Below are 18,434 nucleotides of genomic sequence, written 5' to 3' on the forward strand. Positions count from 1 at the left end.
AAAATGTAAAGATAAGATTATTATACAGGACGTTTTAAAATGATCATAACTTACTTAAAAATAAAAGGCTAAAAGGGGTCCTGGATAATAATCTTATCTTTACATTTTATAATAGGTCAGTTCACTCTTATATCAAAACTAACAGTACCTACAATATTGAAACTAGAGAACAAAAATTTGCTATGTCGTGAGTGTGTAAGACGGATACGACACATGCGGGTACTAAGTCCTCTTAATTTATTATGAAATGTTGAAGAATGAGAAAATTGAAATTAAATATTAGCAATACTCGAACAATAAAATAATACAATTGATTACAATTTACTATAATAAATTAAATACAAATTAAGGTAAATGTATCAATCATTACTATAAATACATTAAAATAGAAAACAATAATAAGACTGCTAAAGCCTAAAATTTTAAAACTGTAAACGATTGATATTATTTATTACATTATAATTATAAAATATTATGTGATTTAAAATTTAAATAAAACTAATGGTTTTGTACTATATATTAATTATAAAAATGTTAAATATATAGTTTTTAATAACATATATCTACAAGTATATAATATAAGAATAATTATATAGATTAATTATTATAATGTTTTTTATATTAATATAATATATTAAGACATTGTTTGTTTTTATAATGTTGGGGGTGTGGGGGCAAAGCCCCCACGTTTTTTGAGCATCTTGAATAATTTTTGCAACCCCTGATATATTTCACAAATTACGCCACTGGTTGTATTTAATAATGATTTATTATTTTAAACTTTAAGATTTATCAAAATCAAAAAAAAAAAATGTCTGAAATACAATATCTGTAGTAATAAAAACAACTTTGGTGTGATATTTATATCATTATTACTAATTTGGCCAATATTTTACTAAAAAAAATATACCATAACTAACTCTTATACTAATTTATGGGAATGTGGTCGAAATCAAGATCTCTACATTTTTAGTTTTGTGTATCTTAAAAAAGTTTAATTTATTTATATTTATATAATAAACAACGATGAGCGTAGTTACAAACTATGCACAGGAGAAAATTGTACATGTCGGGATAAATTACGCAATCTTTAATATAAAATTTGATCGAAATATAATATTATAATGTCAATTAGAGCTTAAATAATATCAATAGAAGTTAAGAATAGTGCAAATACACGAGTAATGTAGAATCATATCGGTTAAAAAGGTTTTGCAATCCAATCTTTGTCCCATAAACAGTTCCATTTATTTCATTCATGTGGTAAACAACTTAAAGTGGTGTCAAATACAGCTTCTATTTAGTCATTAAGCTCGTTCGGATGGTCTACATTGTCTACAACTTAATAAAACCATATTTATTATTAATTGAGAAAAATTAGTATAACCACTATAATACTGAACGAATTTAAAGAAAGAATGTGTAATGGGCACAGAGATAAATAGTAAAGACATTTTCAAATTTAATCGGAAATTGATTGTGAACTGTGAATTGTAAGTAGCCGATGCAATTTATATACAAAATATATTTTCATTTACATACAGATTAAATAAGTTTTACAGTAGTACGTATTATACTGCAAAAGATACTATAAAGGCGTTAACGGTAACATGAAATATTAAATGACGCTTCTTTATGTGTAAAAAATACAGTGTCAGCTGTATTTGATTTTCAATGAATATTTAACATACCTACGCCTTTTATAATTTTTTTTTTTTTACCTTGCGTGAGCACTCCGATGGTGTCGTCGAAAGTCATCGCTTTGATGTTCAACGACGCTAAAATGGCCTCTTTGTCAGCCAACGTAGGGTCGTCATTGCTAGGAACTTTTGCCGACAATATCACACACATATCGCACAGATTTACATTAACCGCTCGTAAGTCGGCTCGACTCAGTGGCGATCCCTGAAAATGTAAAAAAAAATTTATTGTTATTTGCAGTAAACTTTTTGCAGCCTGGTGAAAACGCAGTGAGGGTGTTGATATTATATTTGTGTTTTTATAATGTTATTTTATTTAAAAAATTATATACGACATACATTGAGCACAGAAATTTTCGGTAAATTTTGTAACATTTTCCACTCGCGGCGAATATAATCCACAGCGCCGACGATCACCACGTGCTTGAGCTCGTGGTAGTGGAAATTTGATGCACGTAGAGGCATAACTAAATTCCTAAGTCCGATCAACGGCGAATCCGGATCAGCAAACAGGCACACCACGACATGACCGTTCAATACGGTCATCGCGGCTTGGTTCCTGTCCTGAAAACATTGAAATTTCCAATATTAAAAAACGTTCATCAAATAATATAGAATTTTATGTTAATACTTACCAGGATGCATTCTTCAAGGCTTTTAGCCGAACTCCAATGAAACATACCAGTGGAGTCGTACTTCATTTCAGTCTTTTCAAAATCAAAGTCTTTCGCTTGGTCGTCTGCGATACCGATTTGAATACCGTTGCTATTTATGTTTGTGCCGGCCGATCCTCCTCTGGTCGTCGGTCTTTGATCACACATAGAAATAATGAAGATTTTATCAATTAATTTTGTCTTAAATACAAATCACTATGAGCGAGTTTAATAATAATAATGTCAACATAATATTTTACACAGTAAAATAATATTGCTGCTACAAAAAAAAAATTAAATAAAAATAAGTAAATAAATAATAATAAATATATATATTAAATATTAATGACCTATATAGAATAATAAATCAATTTTAACAAAATAGATTACATACAATAAAAAACAATACGTGTTGAAATTAGACGTAGGTAAAACGTATTTTGAAAATAACACGTTTTTAATTTTTCAAAATTTTGAAACGACTTTTCCAATATTGTATCTTACTCAAATTTAAGTTAATGATACAATCACACTTATTTAACTCAAGTTTTTCAGTTCTAAAAATTTACTATTAACTCGAATCGTATAAAAATCAATTGACATTCGTTAAATTAAAAATTAAAAAATTAAAAATATTTTTTAAAAGTAACTCAAATAATCTAAGTGCCAAACATTTAAGACCACTTGTTTGTCATAAAGGAAACATACGTCTAATGAAAAAAAAAACATATCGAGCTACAAACGTAAAATATATCTCTAAGGCAAGCGAATTAATATAAAGCAAACAACATAGGATTGAAAAAATAACAATATATAGAAACAAGCAGGACAAGATTGGTGGAATAGTATAATATTATATTAAGTAGAAAGCGTACAATAATTTTTTAACTTCGTATGCGAGTTGATATCCGGCGTAGCTTCCTTCTTCTTGTTGAGCTCTGCAATATATTCAAGACGACCACGATCAAACATTTAATTTACACCGAATAAAAAGGAGAGAAAATGGAAAATAATCATTAAAAAAGAAAATAATAATAAACCACATGTGGTTATATTGTATGTGTATATTAAATGTGTTAGAGGTTGGATTCGTGTGAGGAATTAATGCAATAGAATTTGTTAAGAGTTCGTTAGTGTAAAAACGAAAATGAAAAAAACAACAAATAAACAACAACAACAACAAAAGGCCGAATATATCGTTCGTATGTCATAGTATTAATTCATAATAATATCGTGTTCTTTAAAAATGCCATGTATCTCACCGGTTGTAATTTTGGTTAGGCGACCCTTTGTCCGCCGGACGGTTGATTGGCTTCACTTTGTTCACTTGTTTTGCCGCCGACATTATCGAATTAGGCATTGCCGTTGGTGTATTTTTGTTGCCCAACACTGAAAATATAAAGCATACATAACGTTGCAGAACTCGTGAACGATTTTATTTATTCTCTCTATTTTAGATGTTTTTCGTTTCTCTTTCGAAACATCCTATTTTTACCACCAACACAATAAAGTGATATATACCGACTCAAAACTTTTACCCGCGACTCTGAGCTCGATCTTCTCTCACCACTAAATTCGAATTAACAATGTACCAAACAAAGGCCGTTGCAAACGTCGAAACTATTCTCTGTTGCTGCTATTGTGCGTCGTTTCCCGGCTAAAACTGTCTGAACTAGAGCCGTTAATTTATCTCTCCCCTTAATCTTCTCCGTTTTATGCCCCTTAGTATTCCAACCAGCACCACTACCTACACCAACTAAAGTAGACGTATTACTCGCCAACGATTCATCTCAAATACCGTCACCCTGCCACCATCCCATACAAACGCACACACACACACAGTATTTCATTGTGAATTTCGTTCCTTTTTTGCTATTTCACGCCAACTCTGACATCAGCACATTTTTCTAGACACTCCTTATATTAAAATAAACTATATTATTCACCGTACGCCACCGATTTGCTATTTACATTATTATTATTATAATGCTATTTTTGGCCGAGCAAACTATAATGCGCTTTGCCGGCTCCCTTTAGTACACTAAACTATGAACATCTACGGTTTAAGTAACGGTAATCAAAACTGTTCCGCTTAATATCGCAAATAGTCTATGGACATAAGGTAGGGGCCTTATAAATAATCGATAGTAATTATCGAAAAATAAAATATTACCATAAAACTAACAAGTTAATGGAAGCCATCCTGAAATTCTAATGAGGATATAAAACGTTAGGACGACGATGGTATAAAGTATTGTTATTAATGCGTTATACAGCTGGCACAGCGGTTCTAGTTACAGTTGTATTTTAATATCCTATATAGTCTCTATGAAACAATGTTAGATAACCTAACTAAGGCATGGTGCGAATTTAATGGCGTAGGTAGCTGTTTTAGAAACACTATAGTTTAGAATTACGAAACAGCGATTAAATAGTAGTAGCGGTGAAAACAATTCGTGTTATAACACGTGGATAAAAAATCAAATACCTACTTGTGCAGCTTTTTTCAACTTTGTATACTCGACGATGGCTTACGCAGGAAATGAAATATTTCGTTAAGTATGTGTAAGCAACAAAATTACAATAATATTAGTTTAATAATCCAGTCTGCTCTCGTTTACACTAAAGGTAGGCACTTTGTATCGTACATGAAAACCTAAATATCGAAACAAAAATCCCAGTTAAATTTCCGCGTCAAACTTTTCCAATCACCCCTTTTAGAACGATAATTTTATATCGGTTATAAGTTGAAACAATGAGAAGATAATATAGAACACCGGTGTGTGAGAGAGATGGCAAAAGAGTAAATAATTGAACACGCGCAAACTGTAGTTCCAAAATATTAGTAAACATTTCGGTATCGATATCGTCGTCCTGCAGTTTATAAAAACCTCCCGGTGATTGAACAGCTCGCCACTGCACTTTTGAGCTTGATGTGATTCCACGTGACCGCCATCTATAGTGATCGAAGTGACCCCACGCAAAGTTTACGAATTAACTAAATAAGTGGAAACCCCTCTTCATCTCCCCGCTGACCGCTGATATTGATCCACTTTGACCACTGAACGCCTCGCAAAATTATACTACAACCTACTGTAAATTCATAATTTTATATCATGTACAACTGCAAACGAACATAATCTATTAAACGCGCGCCGGCAATGACCCACTCAGATGATTTTTGTTTTATTGCGCATTTTGGTATTTTAGTACGTCCATTATGTATTTGTTCGTGCGGTTTATTTCAATGATAATTTAATACGATATCGTCCTACACTAAAGACAAACATTTTTCGTGTACATTATCCCTGCCACGCACTACGGGTGATTTTCGGTTCCCATTAATGTTATAATATAACGGTCCATAAACTTTGCGACAACGGTCACTATGACAGCCGTTTACTTTTTTCAAGCGCGCGGCAAAGTGCATTGTGTGAACATTATTGGCTATATAAAAATGTAATTTACAGTGCTGTATGGTGACTTACGTGTTATTTCCTTTTCCTTTCCGACGTCACCTGAGAAAAGGTTGAACAAAAAAAATACAAAGACGATTAAAAAGCGTTAATATAGAAAGTAAGAGTTTTAGTAAACGTCAAATACACAAAATAAAAACACTTCAAAAAACCAAAAACAAAATTACAAACAAATGTCACGAAAGCGATATTAACAAAACCCAATAATAATAATAACAATAGAATTATAATATAGTTAAGGCCAGCGCATATCAAGCAATTGTAAATATTATGGCTTCAATAAACAACGTTCTCAAGAGCGATTAATATTGTAAATAATAAGTAATAATAATAAATTAGCGAGTGTAAAATATTTCGCCATACATTGTTAATTATTATGATGCATAACATTGCACACAGCATAGTTGACGTATAAATTAATATAATAAATCTACTGATTGATGAAATAAATACAAAAAAAAAAAAAATTAAAACAATGTTCAAACAAACGGGAAGATACATTTTACATTTCACACGGATAGGTAAATATGTAAACATAATATGTTGATGGAATCGAATAGATTAATTGACAATAATTTTAATCGTGAAAATTAGCAGAAAATTGTATTGTCGTGTCGCATAATGAGAGTTTGTATAATATATAACATGTGCTTATTTATTTTATGTTTTTTTTTTTTCATGTGAACAAAAACACGTGTAAGGATTAATGTATTATAATATGTAAGATAGATGAAGGGATGAAGGAACCATCAAGAGTGCCACGTCGAAGACACAATGCACTTAAGACAATATAAAGGCAAAAGCAACAGCAGTTTGTTTTGTTTTTATTGTTGTACCTCTGATATTATGTACTCTCTTTGGAAGAGTTGGTGGAGTTTCCGTGGGGGGAGGATGATCGTCTGAAAGAACATACATTCCAAAATTCACTAACCAACATAAAAGTTTTTATTTAAAAAAAAAAATTTAGAATGTTATATTCAAATATTTTATTATACTTTCATCATTTATCCCCAACAAACACACGTGAACAATTAATCATAGTATTTTCATACGCAATTTACAAAAACCACATAATTTGAGCATCGATATATTTGATAATTATTAAGAATTTAATTTCGATTCTTTATCGAACATTTTATTGTTTTTTTTTTTTTTTTTTTACTAAATCTGTTGTAGGTATACGTATATCTTGCTTGAAACCCTAACGTGACGTATATTTTCAAAGGATAGAAAAATAAATATTTAACTATATCAACGAATACTCTTAACTATAATAATATAGTAACATAATATTATTTGGTAAATGTAATTCAAATCTAGTTGAAATATATAGATAGTAACTGGGAAACTACAACTTTGTATTCATATTATAGTTTTAACTATGTAGTACTCAGTTTGCTTTTATCGATCCAAAATACAAAGATGTCGATATTTGTCTGCAATTTAAATTCAACAGAAATACCTTTAAGTTTTGTATTGCTGACTGTCAAAAAAATTGAATGAAAAAGTTTTTCGATCTGTACAGTTTTATACGTGAAAACTGAATATAACATTTATGTATTTTTTTTTTTTTTAACGCAAAATTTAATAAAATAATTAAACTGTGATTTTTTTATTCGATAAATCAGATGTTAACTGATATTTTTAAATAAATATAATGGAATAGTATAACGACGACACCCGACACAGATTACCCGGAAAAATAACTATTTTCAGCGCGAATCAACCCGGAAAAAAACTGCGCAGATACAACAATAAGAAAGCATATATACCTCTATTTCTGATTCGCGAAAACATCTTCGATAAAGAATCATATAATATTATCTGTTTGCCTGCACGTTGTCATATCGAGGTCAAGCCAACGCGCGTTCAGTTCTACCCACACCTAAATCTACGTTATTTTTCTTCGGTTTTCAATATATATTATTATTAACTTACTTCAAACCATCCAACTCTGTTCCGAAAATAATAACAATAATAATAATAATAATAATAATAATAAATATTTAAATAACAAAACGGAAACATAAACAGTAATCGATAAAGACCGCATGCAACTCTAATGCCAGGTTATCACAATATATAACATTATGCGTGCATATCTTCAGCAAACACGTAAAACCCATCATATAAGTTTTATATTATTTTATCGTTGAATAATAATAACGATAATAGTTATGGTAATGGTAAAAGTAATAGTAATCAATCTCCGGGGTGAATGTGAGTTCGGCAGCAATCGCATTCGTATAATAAAGGTACCTACAACAACTGCATATAATATAATATATGGCCGGCCGCCAAAAACTTTGTGCGCGCCGTATTCGTCGTTGTCGTCGTCGTCGCAACCGCCGCCGTCGGGATCTCCGTCCGCATTGTCTGATACACACACACACACACACGAAACGGCCTCGACAACTCGGTATTTTATACTGTGCACTTTAGCCGCAGCTCGATTCGATGTTACGACGACACTCGAAAGTGCCAATAAACGTCGTATGTGTACGTGTACCAATACACTACAGAAACAGTATTGTACGGAAACCAAGACGGTGTGAATCGGCTTTCGCGTTTCCATTTCGACCGACTAAATATAGGCGTAATGACCCGTGCCCGATTTAAGTCTCAGAAGGCCAGGGTGCAACTATACTAATATTGCAGGTCCCTTAAAAATTCCTATTTATAAGTCAACTGATGCATTAATTAAACATTTTTTTTTTTTTGTTTTAGTAAAAGTGAAGATGGGTTTAAAAAAGAAAACATTTTAATTGGGTAAACCTTTGCTCGTGTGTTTGAGTCACAAGTAGGGATAAAACTGAGTCCAGAACACTTAACAATAAGCGTTTGCGTGTAATTTCTTTAAATACTATCTTTTTTTTAACGTTATTCAATATTCTTAATAGGTTATTTATCACTTTACAAAATTAAAAAAAATCTAGGACATCAACCTGAGCTCCCTTAAACCAAACTCCTAAAACCGGCACTGATGATGATATTGAGTAGATACGTGATTTTCCCATCATGAACCTGTTCCACTGCTAACGGTAATTATTGTTTTATCAAAGAAATAACAATGTAGAATAATATTTTTTATACACCTACGTTAATAAATTATTAACGTGTCGGTATATTGTTTCCGTCATACGATAACGACGACTGACCGCCAGTGTAATATTAATTCGAGCACGGATATTATAATATGATAACCGATCAAGACAATAATATTATGATCTATACCGTGAAATTTCGTCAGTCAAGAGTATCCGTTGGTATTTTATAGTAGGAATACAAGGATAAAAGCAAAGTCAAAGAAGATAATAATATATTATGCTTTTACACGTCGTTGCGGACTTTTATAAGACACGTTGAATTTAATAAAATTTTCTGAGAACACATTATCCGATAAACACATAATACAATACAATCAATATTTGCGAAAAACTGTGACGTTGTGTTTGAAAATAATAATAAAAATAAAACTAGCAAATACGAATAATTATCTATACCGGTCGACCAATAATAGTAGAAAAACCAATATTAATCATAGTATTATAACTTTGTGAATGGTTTTCATTACTTAGGTACCTAAATATTACAACAACATGCTAATCCAAATCGACCCAACTAATATACCTACAGAATAATATTAATAAATAAATATGAACCTAATATGAAAACATGCAGCAGCCATCCCGAAACTAACTACGATAGTTGAGTCCAAAAATAAAAAAAAAAAAATAAAAAATGATGATTAATTTTTCATTTCGTAATGATACTTAACTACTCGTGTGAGTATAATATAATTTAGCCTGATTGCTTGTAATAATAACTATAAATTTCCTACTCGTTATGTAATCTTTTTTTTCTTTTTTTTTTTTTATTGAACAAAAATCATAAGTACAACAAAAAAAAAAAAAAAATTGCTCATTACGAATATGTAATCGTTATGTTATTATTATTATATACCTACGATAGGTTGTGTTGTATGAGGGTTAACTTGGTATTATTGGTTATTTCAGGTAGAAAGCGTAAAAAGGGAAAAAAACAAAAACCACACAAAGTAAAACGTTCAACAGCACAGAAAATACGAAAGAAAAATAAACCCACTGCCGATTAAAAACCAAGAGGAAAATACATTTTTATTAAATAAATATTATTAATAGGTATATATTATATTCATATATTGTACACATCAGATATACACACATAAGTAAATAAATATGAATATACCAAATATATATATATATGTATATATTATATATATATATATATAAACAATATTTTTGTTAACTAGAAAACCAGCTAAAAATTAATCAAAAAGGCATCAATTCGTAGACAAACAAGAAATTTGATTTAAGGAGAATTTGAACGTACTTGCCCGTCCGACCATTTGTATAGCGCGAACGCCTTTCCGGAATGTCGCCACTGTGTTAAAATTAGAAAAAAAAAACAAACAAAAATTGAAAACGTGAAAATTATTGTGTTTCATTGTCATTTATACGCTACTGAAAAACGTTTATTAGTTTCAGTCCAAATACACACAAAAATCTCACATTTTTAGTCACGTGTATATAAAACCAGAAAACCTCATTTAGTAAAAGAAAAAAAAAAGTATATATATATATATATAATGTATATTATTAACTAAATCGTCAATAATAAAAAAATAAAATATATAATAAAAATGGGATCGTAATTTAGTAGGTATTTCAATATTAGACTTGCAATAGACATTCGTACAAGATACACACACATACTCACGAATAAGGACCGGAGGTTGATCACATTGACTTAATTGGTACGTCCTTCAAATTTCAAAACATTTATTTTAAACACTCAAATTTATTAGTATATTTTATAACAAAAAAAAAAATATTATTCAGGAAGTGTTTCCAACTACAAATCAGATTAATATTACTATAAAAATTATTAATCATCGGTTTTATAAACAAACAATACAAATTTTCGATTTTGCTTGTTTTATCAACTTAAACAGAATTTTATTGATTTAAGTTGCATTATTACAATATATACAATTAATTTACATTTGAATAATATAAAATTTAAATAAACGAACTATAAAAGTAATTGCCACTTTTTAATAGAAATAATTATATGACATGTAATTTTCAATCGAATGCTTATAGTTATATACTGTACATTCGTGCATAATTTAATACGGAATAGATCATTAATACAATAGTGTAAATAGGCAAAATAAAATTGTATAATTTTATATATTTTTTTTAAAAACCTAGGATAAATAAATAATAAAAACATGTTAAAAAAACAATTTATTGGTTAATATCCCTAACAATCAATTTAGTGTCAATTCACTTGTACACAGATATAATAATTACGTGTATTGAAAATATGGGCGATATATTTACAAAAGTCTCAACAAAATTCAACTTAAGGTATAAATGAGATAAGGGGACTTTGGGGTGGTGGGATATATTATGTTAAATAAAATATTACAAATCTCTTTATAAAAGTATGTGTAACGCACATAATATTATCATATTTAATTAAAATAATAGCCACTTGATTCAACGGTATCGACATCCGGACCTTATCTCGATGATATTACGGCTAGTTAAAATTGTACAAAATTAATTCAGAACCCATCGATATCCGTACGGTTACGAAAAAAAACAATAATATTATATTATATACGGACGATACGCTGTAATTATTGGTTAAAATATTATATTAAATTGTTATTGACCAGGTATTTATGGACGTATTCAGGCAAGCGGACTTCAAAACACAAACACATGTAACTTTTTATTATTATTATTTTTTTTTTTTTTGAAACTTTTATAAGTACCCTCGAAATTATAATTATGTGCCAACATTCCAGTCTCCATCATAATCATACCGACATCTGTAACATGGTGTCTCTCTCTATAATACTCGAACGTAAAAGTAAATTATGTGATAAATAAATAAATAAAAAACATAACCAATATAATATTGTTAACTGGGGATTTTTTTTATGTGTACAAATCGTTTAATATTAGGTTTTTTTTTTTTAATTTTAGTTCAGAATATTTAGGATATTATCGTACCTATTTTATTTGATGATAATAATAACATGTGTTAAAAATGTAAACAAAAAACTATTACAGGTAGTGTAGTAGTCCTGTTGTTACATTACATGCAGCATATATTATTACATAGCTGTGTAATGGAAGAAAATAATAAAATTCTACGATATGTATAAAAATAAATAAAATATAAAGCTGCTTAAGCTCGTAAAACGTGTGATCGTCGTGAGCGGTATTCAGGTAGTGGACAAAAAAAAATAATATGTATATATATGGCTTATATTTAATATATTATATACACAACATACAATATACATGTATATAATATTATATACGTATATATTGTACATACGTGTAAAATGTATATATATTATATAGTTAAACAAATAATAATATGTGTATACATTTCGTTCTACATTGGAGTGCAAATGGGCAAAAGTGTTTTTGTTTTGTATTGAAAAACAAGTCAATTTAATATGCGCCCGAACTTTAAGTCTTAATACACACATAACAATACTGGTCGTAATTGTATGGTCACGTGATTCGAATTTATGAATTTAATAAGTTCGTGTTGCATTGTTCCGGCGCACATTAAATCGGTCTACAGCGGCGGGGGATGGGTGGGCTAAACAATAAACAAAAATAAATTTAAAATGAAAAAAATGTGTTTTTTTTTGTTTATTTGCAAGGTTGCATTAATATATATATATATATATATATATGTATATATATGTATATATACTAATACATATATAAATATACAGTAGGTATGCGAGTAAAGGTAGACAATGAAGATCATTTATGTCGCACGAAAATAAAGAAAAAATAGTACAGAAACCTTATACTTAGGTATATATATATAGTTTTGTCGACCAGTGCATTTGAAGATTCACATACACAATAGGATTGTAAAATAAAACTATCGCGAATAATACTCACAGTTTTTGCACTTGCATTTCTTGATCAGCGTTTCGTCTCTAATTTCTTCGTGACATGCCTTACAGTAATACCAAGCCCTAAACGCACATAAATAAAACATTTATAAAATTATACTATTTAAATATTGAAAAATTATATTAAAATATATATATCAATTAACCATACAAACCTTTTGACTTCGTCAGCTGATTGAGCGATAAAGAACCCCTGCGTGCTCGCCTGTATCTTGGAACCTCTGGGGTTTATTGATATCTTGCTGTCCCGTCCGTCCTCGCCTTTTATTTCAATAGCCAACAACAGAAGTTTCAGCTTCGTGAAGCACAACCTGCACGTTTAAACATGGACGAGCATTAGATGATTTATTTCGGAATCATAAAGAATTGTATGTGATTATTTTATGTATAATTTTTTGTCAGAATTTGTGTCGGCTGTTGAAAAATAAAAATAAAAATCATGCGCAAACCACACGAACACAAGCACGTACGACGACGATACAAAACGTTATGCACCATGCATTCATGCCGTTATATGCGTTTAATAAACAAAAAAATAATAAGCCATTTTTGTACATGCTGATTAATGTTTTCATCATGGAGTTCTTGACCGATTATTATAGTTATAAATAATAACAATTAAAACGTTAATGACGAGAATATTATATCCATCGAAATATGAATTTATCTATCATGCTGGGTTGTTTAAAGCTGTTAACCTCACGTACTTTGTTAGGGTTGGAAATCTTATTCGTGACCTGATATATACAATCATATATATAATATTAATATTATAATCAAACAATTTTCAGAGGTAATCAGCTAACCCGTAAAAAACTATATTAGTGTTATGATTATCGAACAAAAAACTAACAAACAACGAATTTTATAATATATATTTATTTTATTAAGTACGTAAAGTAACTAAAAGAATCATATTATTCGTTAGATTATTGTGTTTACGAATAATTTAAGTAGCGTGTGGATCAATGTCTAACGCGATATTGCCTATTTATAGAAATCGTAATAAATGTAGTTGTTTGTTTAATTAAATTTTTCATATTTTTCTTTTTCTTTCAACGAGTATCATAAAACATTAATAGTTTAATTTAATAGTGGTAAATATTGCAATAAATCATCGATTTAAACATGTTTAAGAGAAAACTTTTAAATATTTTTACAAGCAATTTAACGTAATCGAAAAACGTTTAATACTAAAATAAAATGCAGTAAAAAAAAATAATGATAACTATATAATATAATATTGTTTATTTTTTCACTATATTTACTGTATATTTTAATTAATATAATAATAGATATATAAATTATAATGTATGGCTAGAATAATGACATTGTTTTGGCTTAATATTCTACCGTATGACAGTATATTGTTATAAATTATCAACTATTTTTTTTCACATGCAAATACCGTGCTTTATATACACGTACACGGTACACGATATTATACGTAACATATATTTATAATATGGTATTGAATTTCATTGTCACATATATATCATATATATAAATATATACATACAGGGTATTTCACCAACCATGGTCACCATCCCTCCTTTATCCTTTAACGACGAATTTATACAAATTATATATAAATGTAGGAATTTTTAAGTATACCTACTTAAAGACCATATTTCGTCCTACTTATGATGATATAAATGTATTTCAATTGTAAAGGAGGATCAACCTTATTCACTATGGATTGTTAGAAGATTATTTGTTGAAAAAATGTTAATAAATTTAATTAAAAATGTAAACGAATAGTTTTTACATTATTTACCTTTTTATACCCACAATAATAATCATTATGATATAATGTTTTTACATAATATGTAAAATTTAGTTTAGTACGTCATGTTATGCACGACCAATTATTACAATCATAAAATGCTAATACATAGAATATCGAAATTAAAATCTATAATTTTCAATTTATCATATCTCCCATATCGTAAAGTGAACTATTATTATTAATATTATGATGTATAGAATTAAATAACTGAGAAACTACTGTTTAGATTTCGATTTGCGTAAAAATAAATATAAAAAAATCTTCATGGCAATTACAAAAAACTGTGGTTTTCATTTGAAGTTTTAGTTTGTTTAAACACAGGCTATTCATTAACTGGCGACTGAAATACAAATTACCAAAATGTTTGAAATGTTTGAAAATATGGTCTTTATTAATTGTGTATACTTAAAAATTCAAAACATCAGTGTTTTAATCAATTTATCATCAAAGGACAAAATTGGGATGAGCATGCTTGATGAATCACCGTGCATATAAAACAGCCTTTATTATATAGAATAAAAATCTAACAAGGCTACCGGCAGCAGAACTACCAACATCATGCTTCGTTACATCGAGAAGTAAAGAATAAAAAAATTTAAAAATGTTTTAGACTCTTAATAACCTGGATATTATTACGTCAGATATATATTATATATAAACATATATTATATATTATGTATATATATCATAAGTTATTTTAACTAATAAATTTTCACCACACGCTACTGACACACCGGACGCGGTATTAGCGGCTAATTACGCAGTTCACGAAAAAAATATTATTACGTTTAATATTCGAATGGTAAAAGCATAGTTTTTCAGCGTATAGATGAAAACTTGGTTAATAAATTGCGAAATATTAATAACAATAACTGAATAGGTATAATACCAAAATGGTGGTACCTACTCGAAAACTATATACATTTTATAATAAAAATTATAAAACAAAATTAATTTGTAATTTTAGATATTGTTATGCCGGATAAAAAGTTGAAAAATAAGGTCTTTAGAAGCCTGGGTTAAAAACTATAAATAAAATTCACTATTCAACTAGGTACCAGTATATACTCTATAGTGTATACTATAATCTACACATTTTACTTTTACTCTATGTTCGTTTACGAAAAGCCGTTTATTTATATTTTGGACAAACTTAGTATATATAGGTATATAACGTATATTTAAATAATATAGTAGTTCCAAAACGATTGTATGTGAAAATGAACGGTTCAAATTGTTATTTATATTGTGAGGAAGAAATGTCCACGTTGTGGGAGTATCGATAAGTATAACAATAACATATGGGTTTTGTTTTAACGCGAAGAAATTTGGGAACAAAAACGAGCGCAGATCGTTGGTAACATTTTATTTCCATTTATCACAATAATATCAATTATCAACTAGTAGACAGTTGTAGTACTGAGTAGGTATACCATTTAATTACTTCGCCGCGTGTATTTTTTATTCCTCCGTACATACAGTGTCGGGATGGAATGGTAAAAAATATGAATTCCAGTCATGAAACAAGCTTAAAATTATCATTTTTAATATTAACGCTAACGATAACGCGTTAAACCCCAGTTGTGTTTTCACAAATGGCGACGTTTCAAGTGGAAACAGTAAAAAAAAAAATGGCAGCCAATCGGATTTTTGCGCGTCTTGAAAATTTAAACGAAAAATAAAAACCACTCGTCCGATCTTTTCAAATGTATTTTTAGTTTTAACGCGACCCCAAGCACACTACACGTGTGTACACTTTCACTGTTTTTTAACCTTTGAATACTATGTTTACACTCGTCGGTCTACCGCATCCATACACGTTCTTATAACCTATACCTATCGAATATTACCGACGCAAAAATGTTTAGCTCGGAACCGCGTCAAACCGTTACCGCGTCCAATATAATAAATAATATTAAACTATTAATTGTATAATGTATATAGTATAACTAACTTCTAATCCAGTGTTACCCAACCTATGGAATTACCACAAAATTCAATTTATACGTCACGAAGATATTACTAGATTAAAAATGAAATGAAATAATTATACAATATAGTACCTATTACAGTAAAATAATACTACTAATAAGATTTTTTTTATTACGTATCACCTGACAAAAAAATTCTAACTTACAGTGGGTCAAACGGTTGGGGAACACTGGTCTAACCTACTGAAATAATAATGATAAATACTATAAAACAAAATATATATATATATATTTATAAAAAGTTCGTTATAAATTATAATAAATGTTAATATATTGTCTATAATTGTTATTATATTCAGACAAAATTAAAAAACAGCTCTGCAGGAAATCTAAGAGCATAATATATTTATATACGTATATTGTATAGAGTAATGTATGTGTAATGTATAATGTATATATATATATACACGTGGTGATCCAATTAATTACGGCTACATTCGGTCTGTGTATCAATTTTTTTTTATTTTTAAAAATAAAAATAAAATTGTATTAATATTATATTTAAAAAAATAATGATTTGTAGGTTTTATGTTTATTATCGGTAAATTTATATTCTTATTTTATAAACGAAAGAAGAATATATAATTTAATTTTGAAATAGACTGACAATTAATATATTTAAGTACGATATATCAATGACCGTTTAAATTTTAAACGAATAGTTTCGGACAGTTATTTTTTAAGATATAATTTGCAATTTTATTCCACCCATAATATAAACCTATTAATTTAATAAAAAATGTGTCTAATAATTGAACTTCAAGACTTTTGAGAATTTTAGATAGTTTTACAAACAATTTTTATAAGCTAAAAAATATCGATTGTCGTTTAAAAAAAATCTTAAAATAGTTATAATAATATTATAAATTATAATATATTTAAAAAAATGTTTTTCCTATATGATTAACGCATAAAAATAATATTTTTTTTCATATTAAAAAACCCATCTTCATAAATTATTTTTACCAGTTAAATGGATCAGCCTGTATATTATGTAATATGAATGTTCTATGAGATAACAGAAAGAGTGTTCTCTGATTAGAGCTGTGGTAATGTGTGTAAGTGTATGTATGTTCTTAAATGTATCTAATGTATGAATGTGTATATATGTATGTCTGTGTGGCACTAGGAGGGACTTACTCGCTGGCCTGCGGAAACGTCATGCCGGTGAATGACGGGGACAGGGTCTCCGTATACATCTCGCAGCCGGTCCCCTGCAGATAGTCGTTCTGCCACGCTTGCGTATCCGGAGACTGAAATACACCAAACTCCACACTCTTCACAGGAACTATACACGGTATCAAACGCTCTATCACATCTCTACTCTACATCACATTCATCGGGTCGCAGACCGAAAATAAAAAAAAATGATAGAAAAAAAAACAAACAAACAAAATCAAAATCAAAAAATCGTAGGTATAATAAAAAAAAAAAAAAAAAAAAAATGTGGAAAATAAAACAAAATATGTAAATCATATCATAACAATAATAATTTAAACAAAAAGTGTGGGATAAAAAAAAAAGTGTTTGGAGGTGGATATGTTACATTTTATTATTTATTTTTTGACCTATGACTTGATCTGAATTATGATACATTTATAATCATAACATAATTTAAATGATGTAAGCATATTTTTCATTAAGAAAAAGATGGATAATTATATTGTACTGATCGATTGTTTTTTTATTTATATTTCAAAGGTAAATAATAATATTTTCACGAGTTTCGTCAAGTATAAAAGAAACGTTCATAATACTCGTAATATTATAGATAAAGGTAACCGATGCAAGAAAAAATATCCCAGCACAAACATATTGTGCTGTG

The 18,434-nt window shown here is 28.9% G+C and overlaps 1 protein-coding gene across 5 annotated transcripts in view; it reads right to left on the reverse strand.

Moving 5' to 3' along the window:
- LOC113551121 (calcium-activated potassium channel slowpoke) overlaps window positions 1–18,434 on the reverse strand; it is a 70,017-nt gene that overhangs the window by 8,464 nt on the left and 43,119 nt on the right. For 2 of the 5 annotated variants that reach the window (XM_026953162.1, XM_026953161.1), the window contains exons 12-23: window positions 17,750–17,934; window positions 12,985–13,140; window positions 12,816–12,892; window positions 11,657–11,713; window positions 10,201–10,251; window positions 6,666–6,728; window positions 5,842–5,871; window positions 3,616–3,742; window positions 3,229–3,291; window positions 2,336–2,507; window positions 2,040–2,264; window positions 1,722–1,905 (exon numbers count right to left, since the gene is read on the reverse strand). In XM_026953162.1, coding sequence (XP_026808963.1) covers window positions 1,722–1,905; window positions 2,040–2,264; window positions 2,336–2,507; window positions 3,229–3,291; window positions 3,616–3,742; window positions 5,842–5,871; window positions 6,666–6,728; window positions 10,201–10,251; window positions 11,657–11,713; window positions 12,816–12,892; window positions 12,985–13,140; window positions 17,750–17,934 — 1,390 coding nt within the window. The remainder of the gene's footprint in view (window positions 1–1,721; window positions 1,906–2,039; window positions 2,265–2,335; window positions 2,508–3,228; window positions 3,292–3,615; window positions 3,743–5,841; window positions 5,872–6,665; window positions 6,729–10,200; window positions 10,252–11,656; window positions 11,714–12,815; window positions 12,893–12,984; window positions 13,141–17,749; window positions 17,935–18,434) is intronic. The other 3 variants (XM_026953164.1, XM_026953163.1, XM_026953165.1) reach the window with 3 other exon arrangements.

Source organism: Rhopalosiphum maidis, chromosome 2, assembly GCF_003676215.2.
Source record: "Rhopalosiphum maidis isolate BTI-1 chromosome 2, ASM367621v3, whole genome shotgun sequence".
In the NCBI taxonomy this organism is placed as follows: Eukaryota; Metazoa; Arthropoda; class Insecta; order Hemiptera; family Aphididae; genus Rhopalosiphum; species Rhopalosiphum maidis.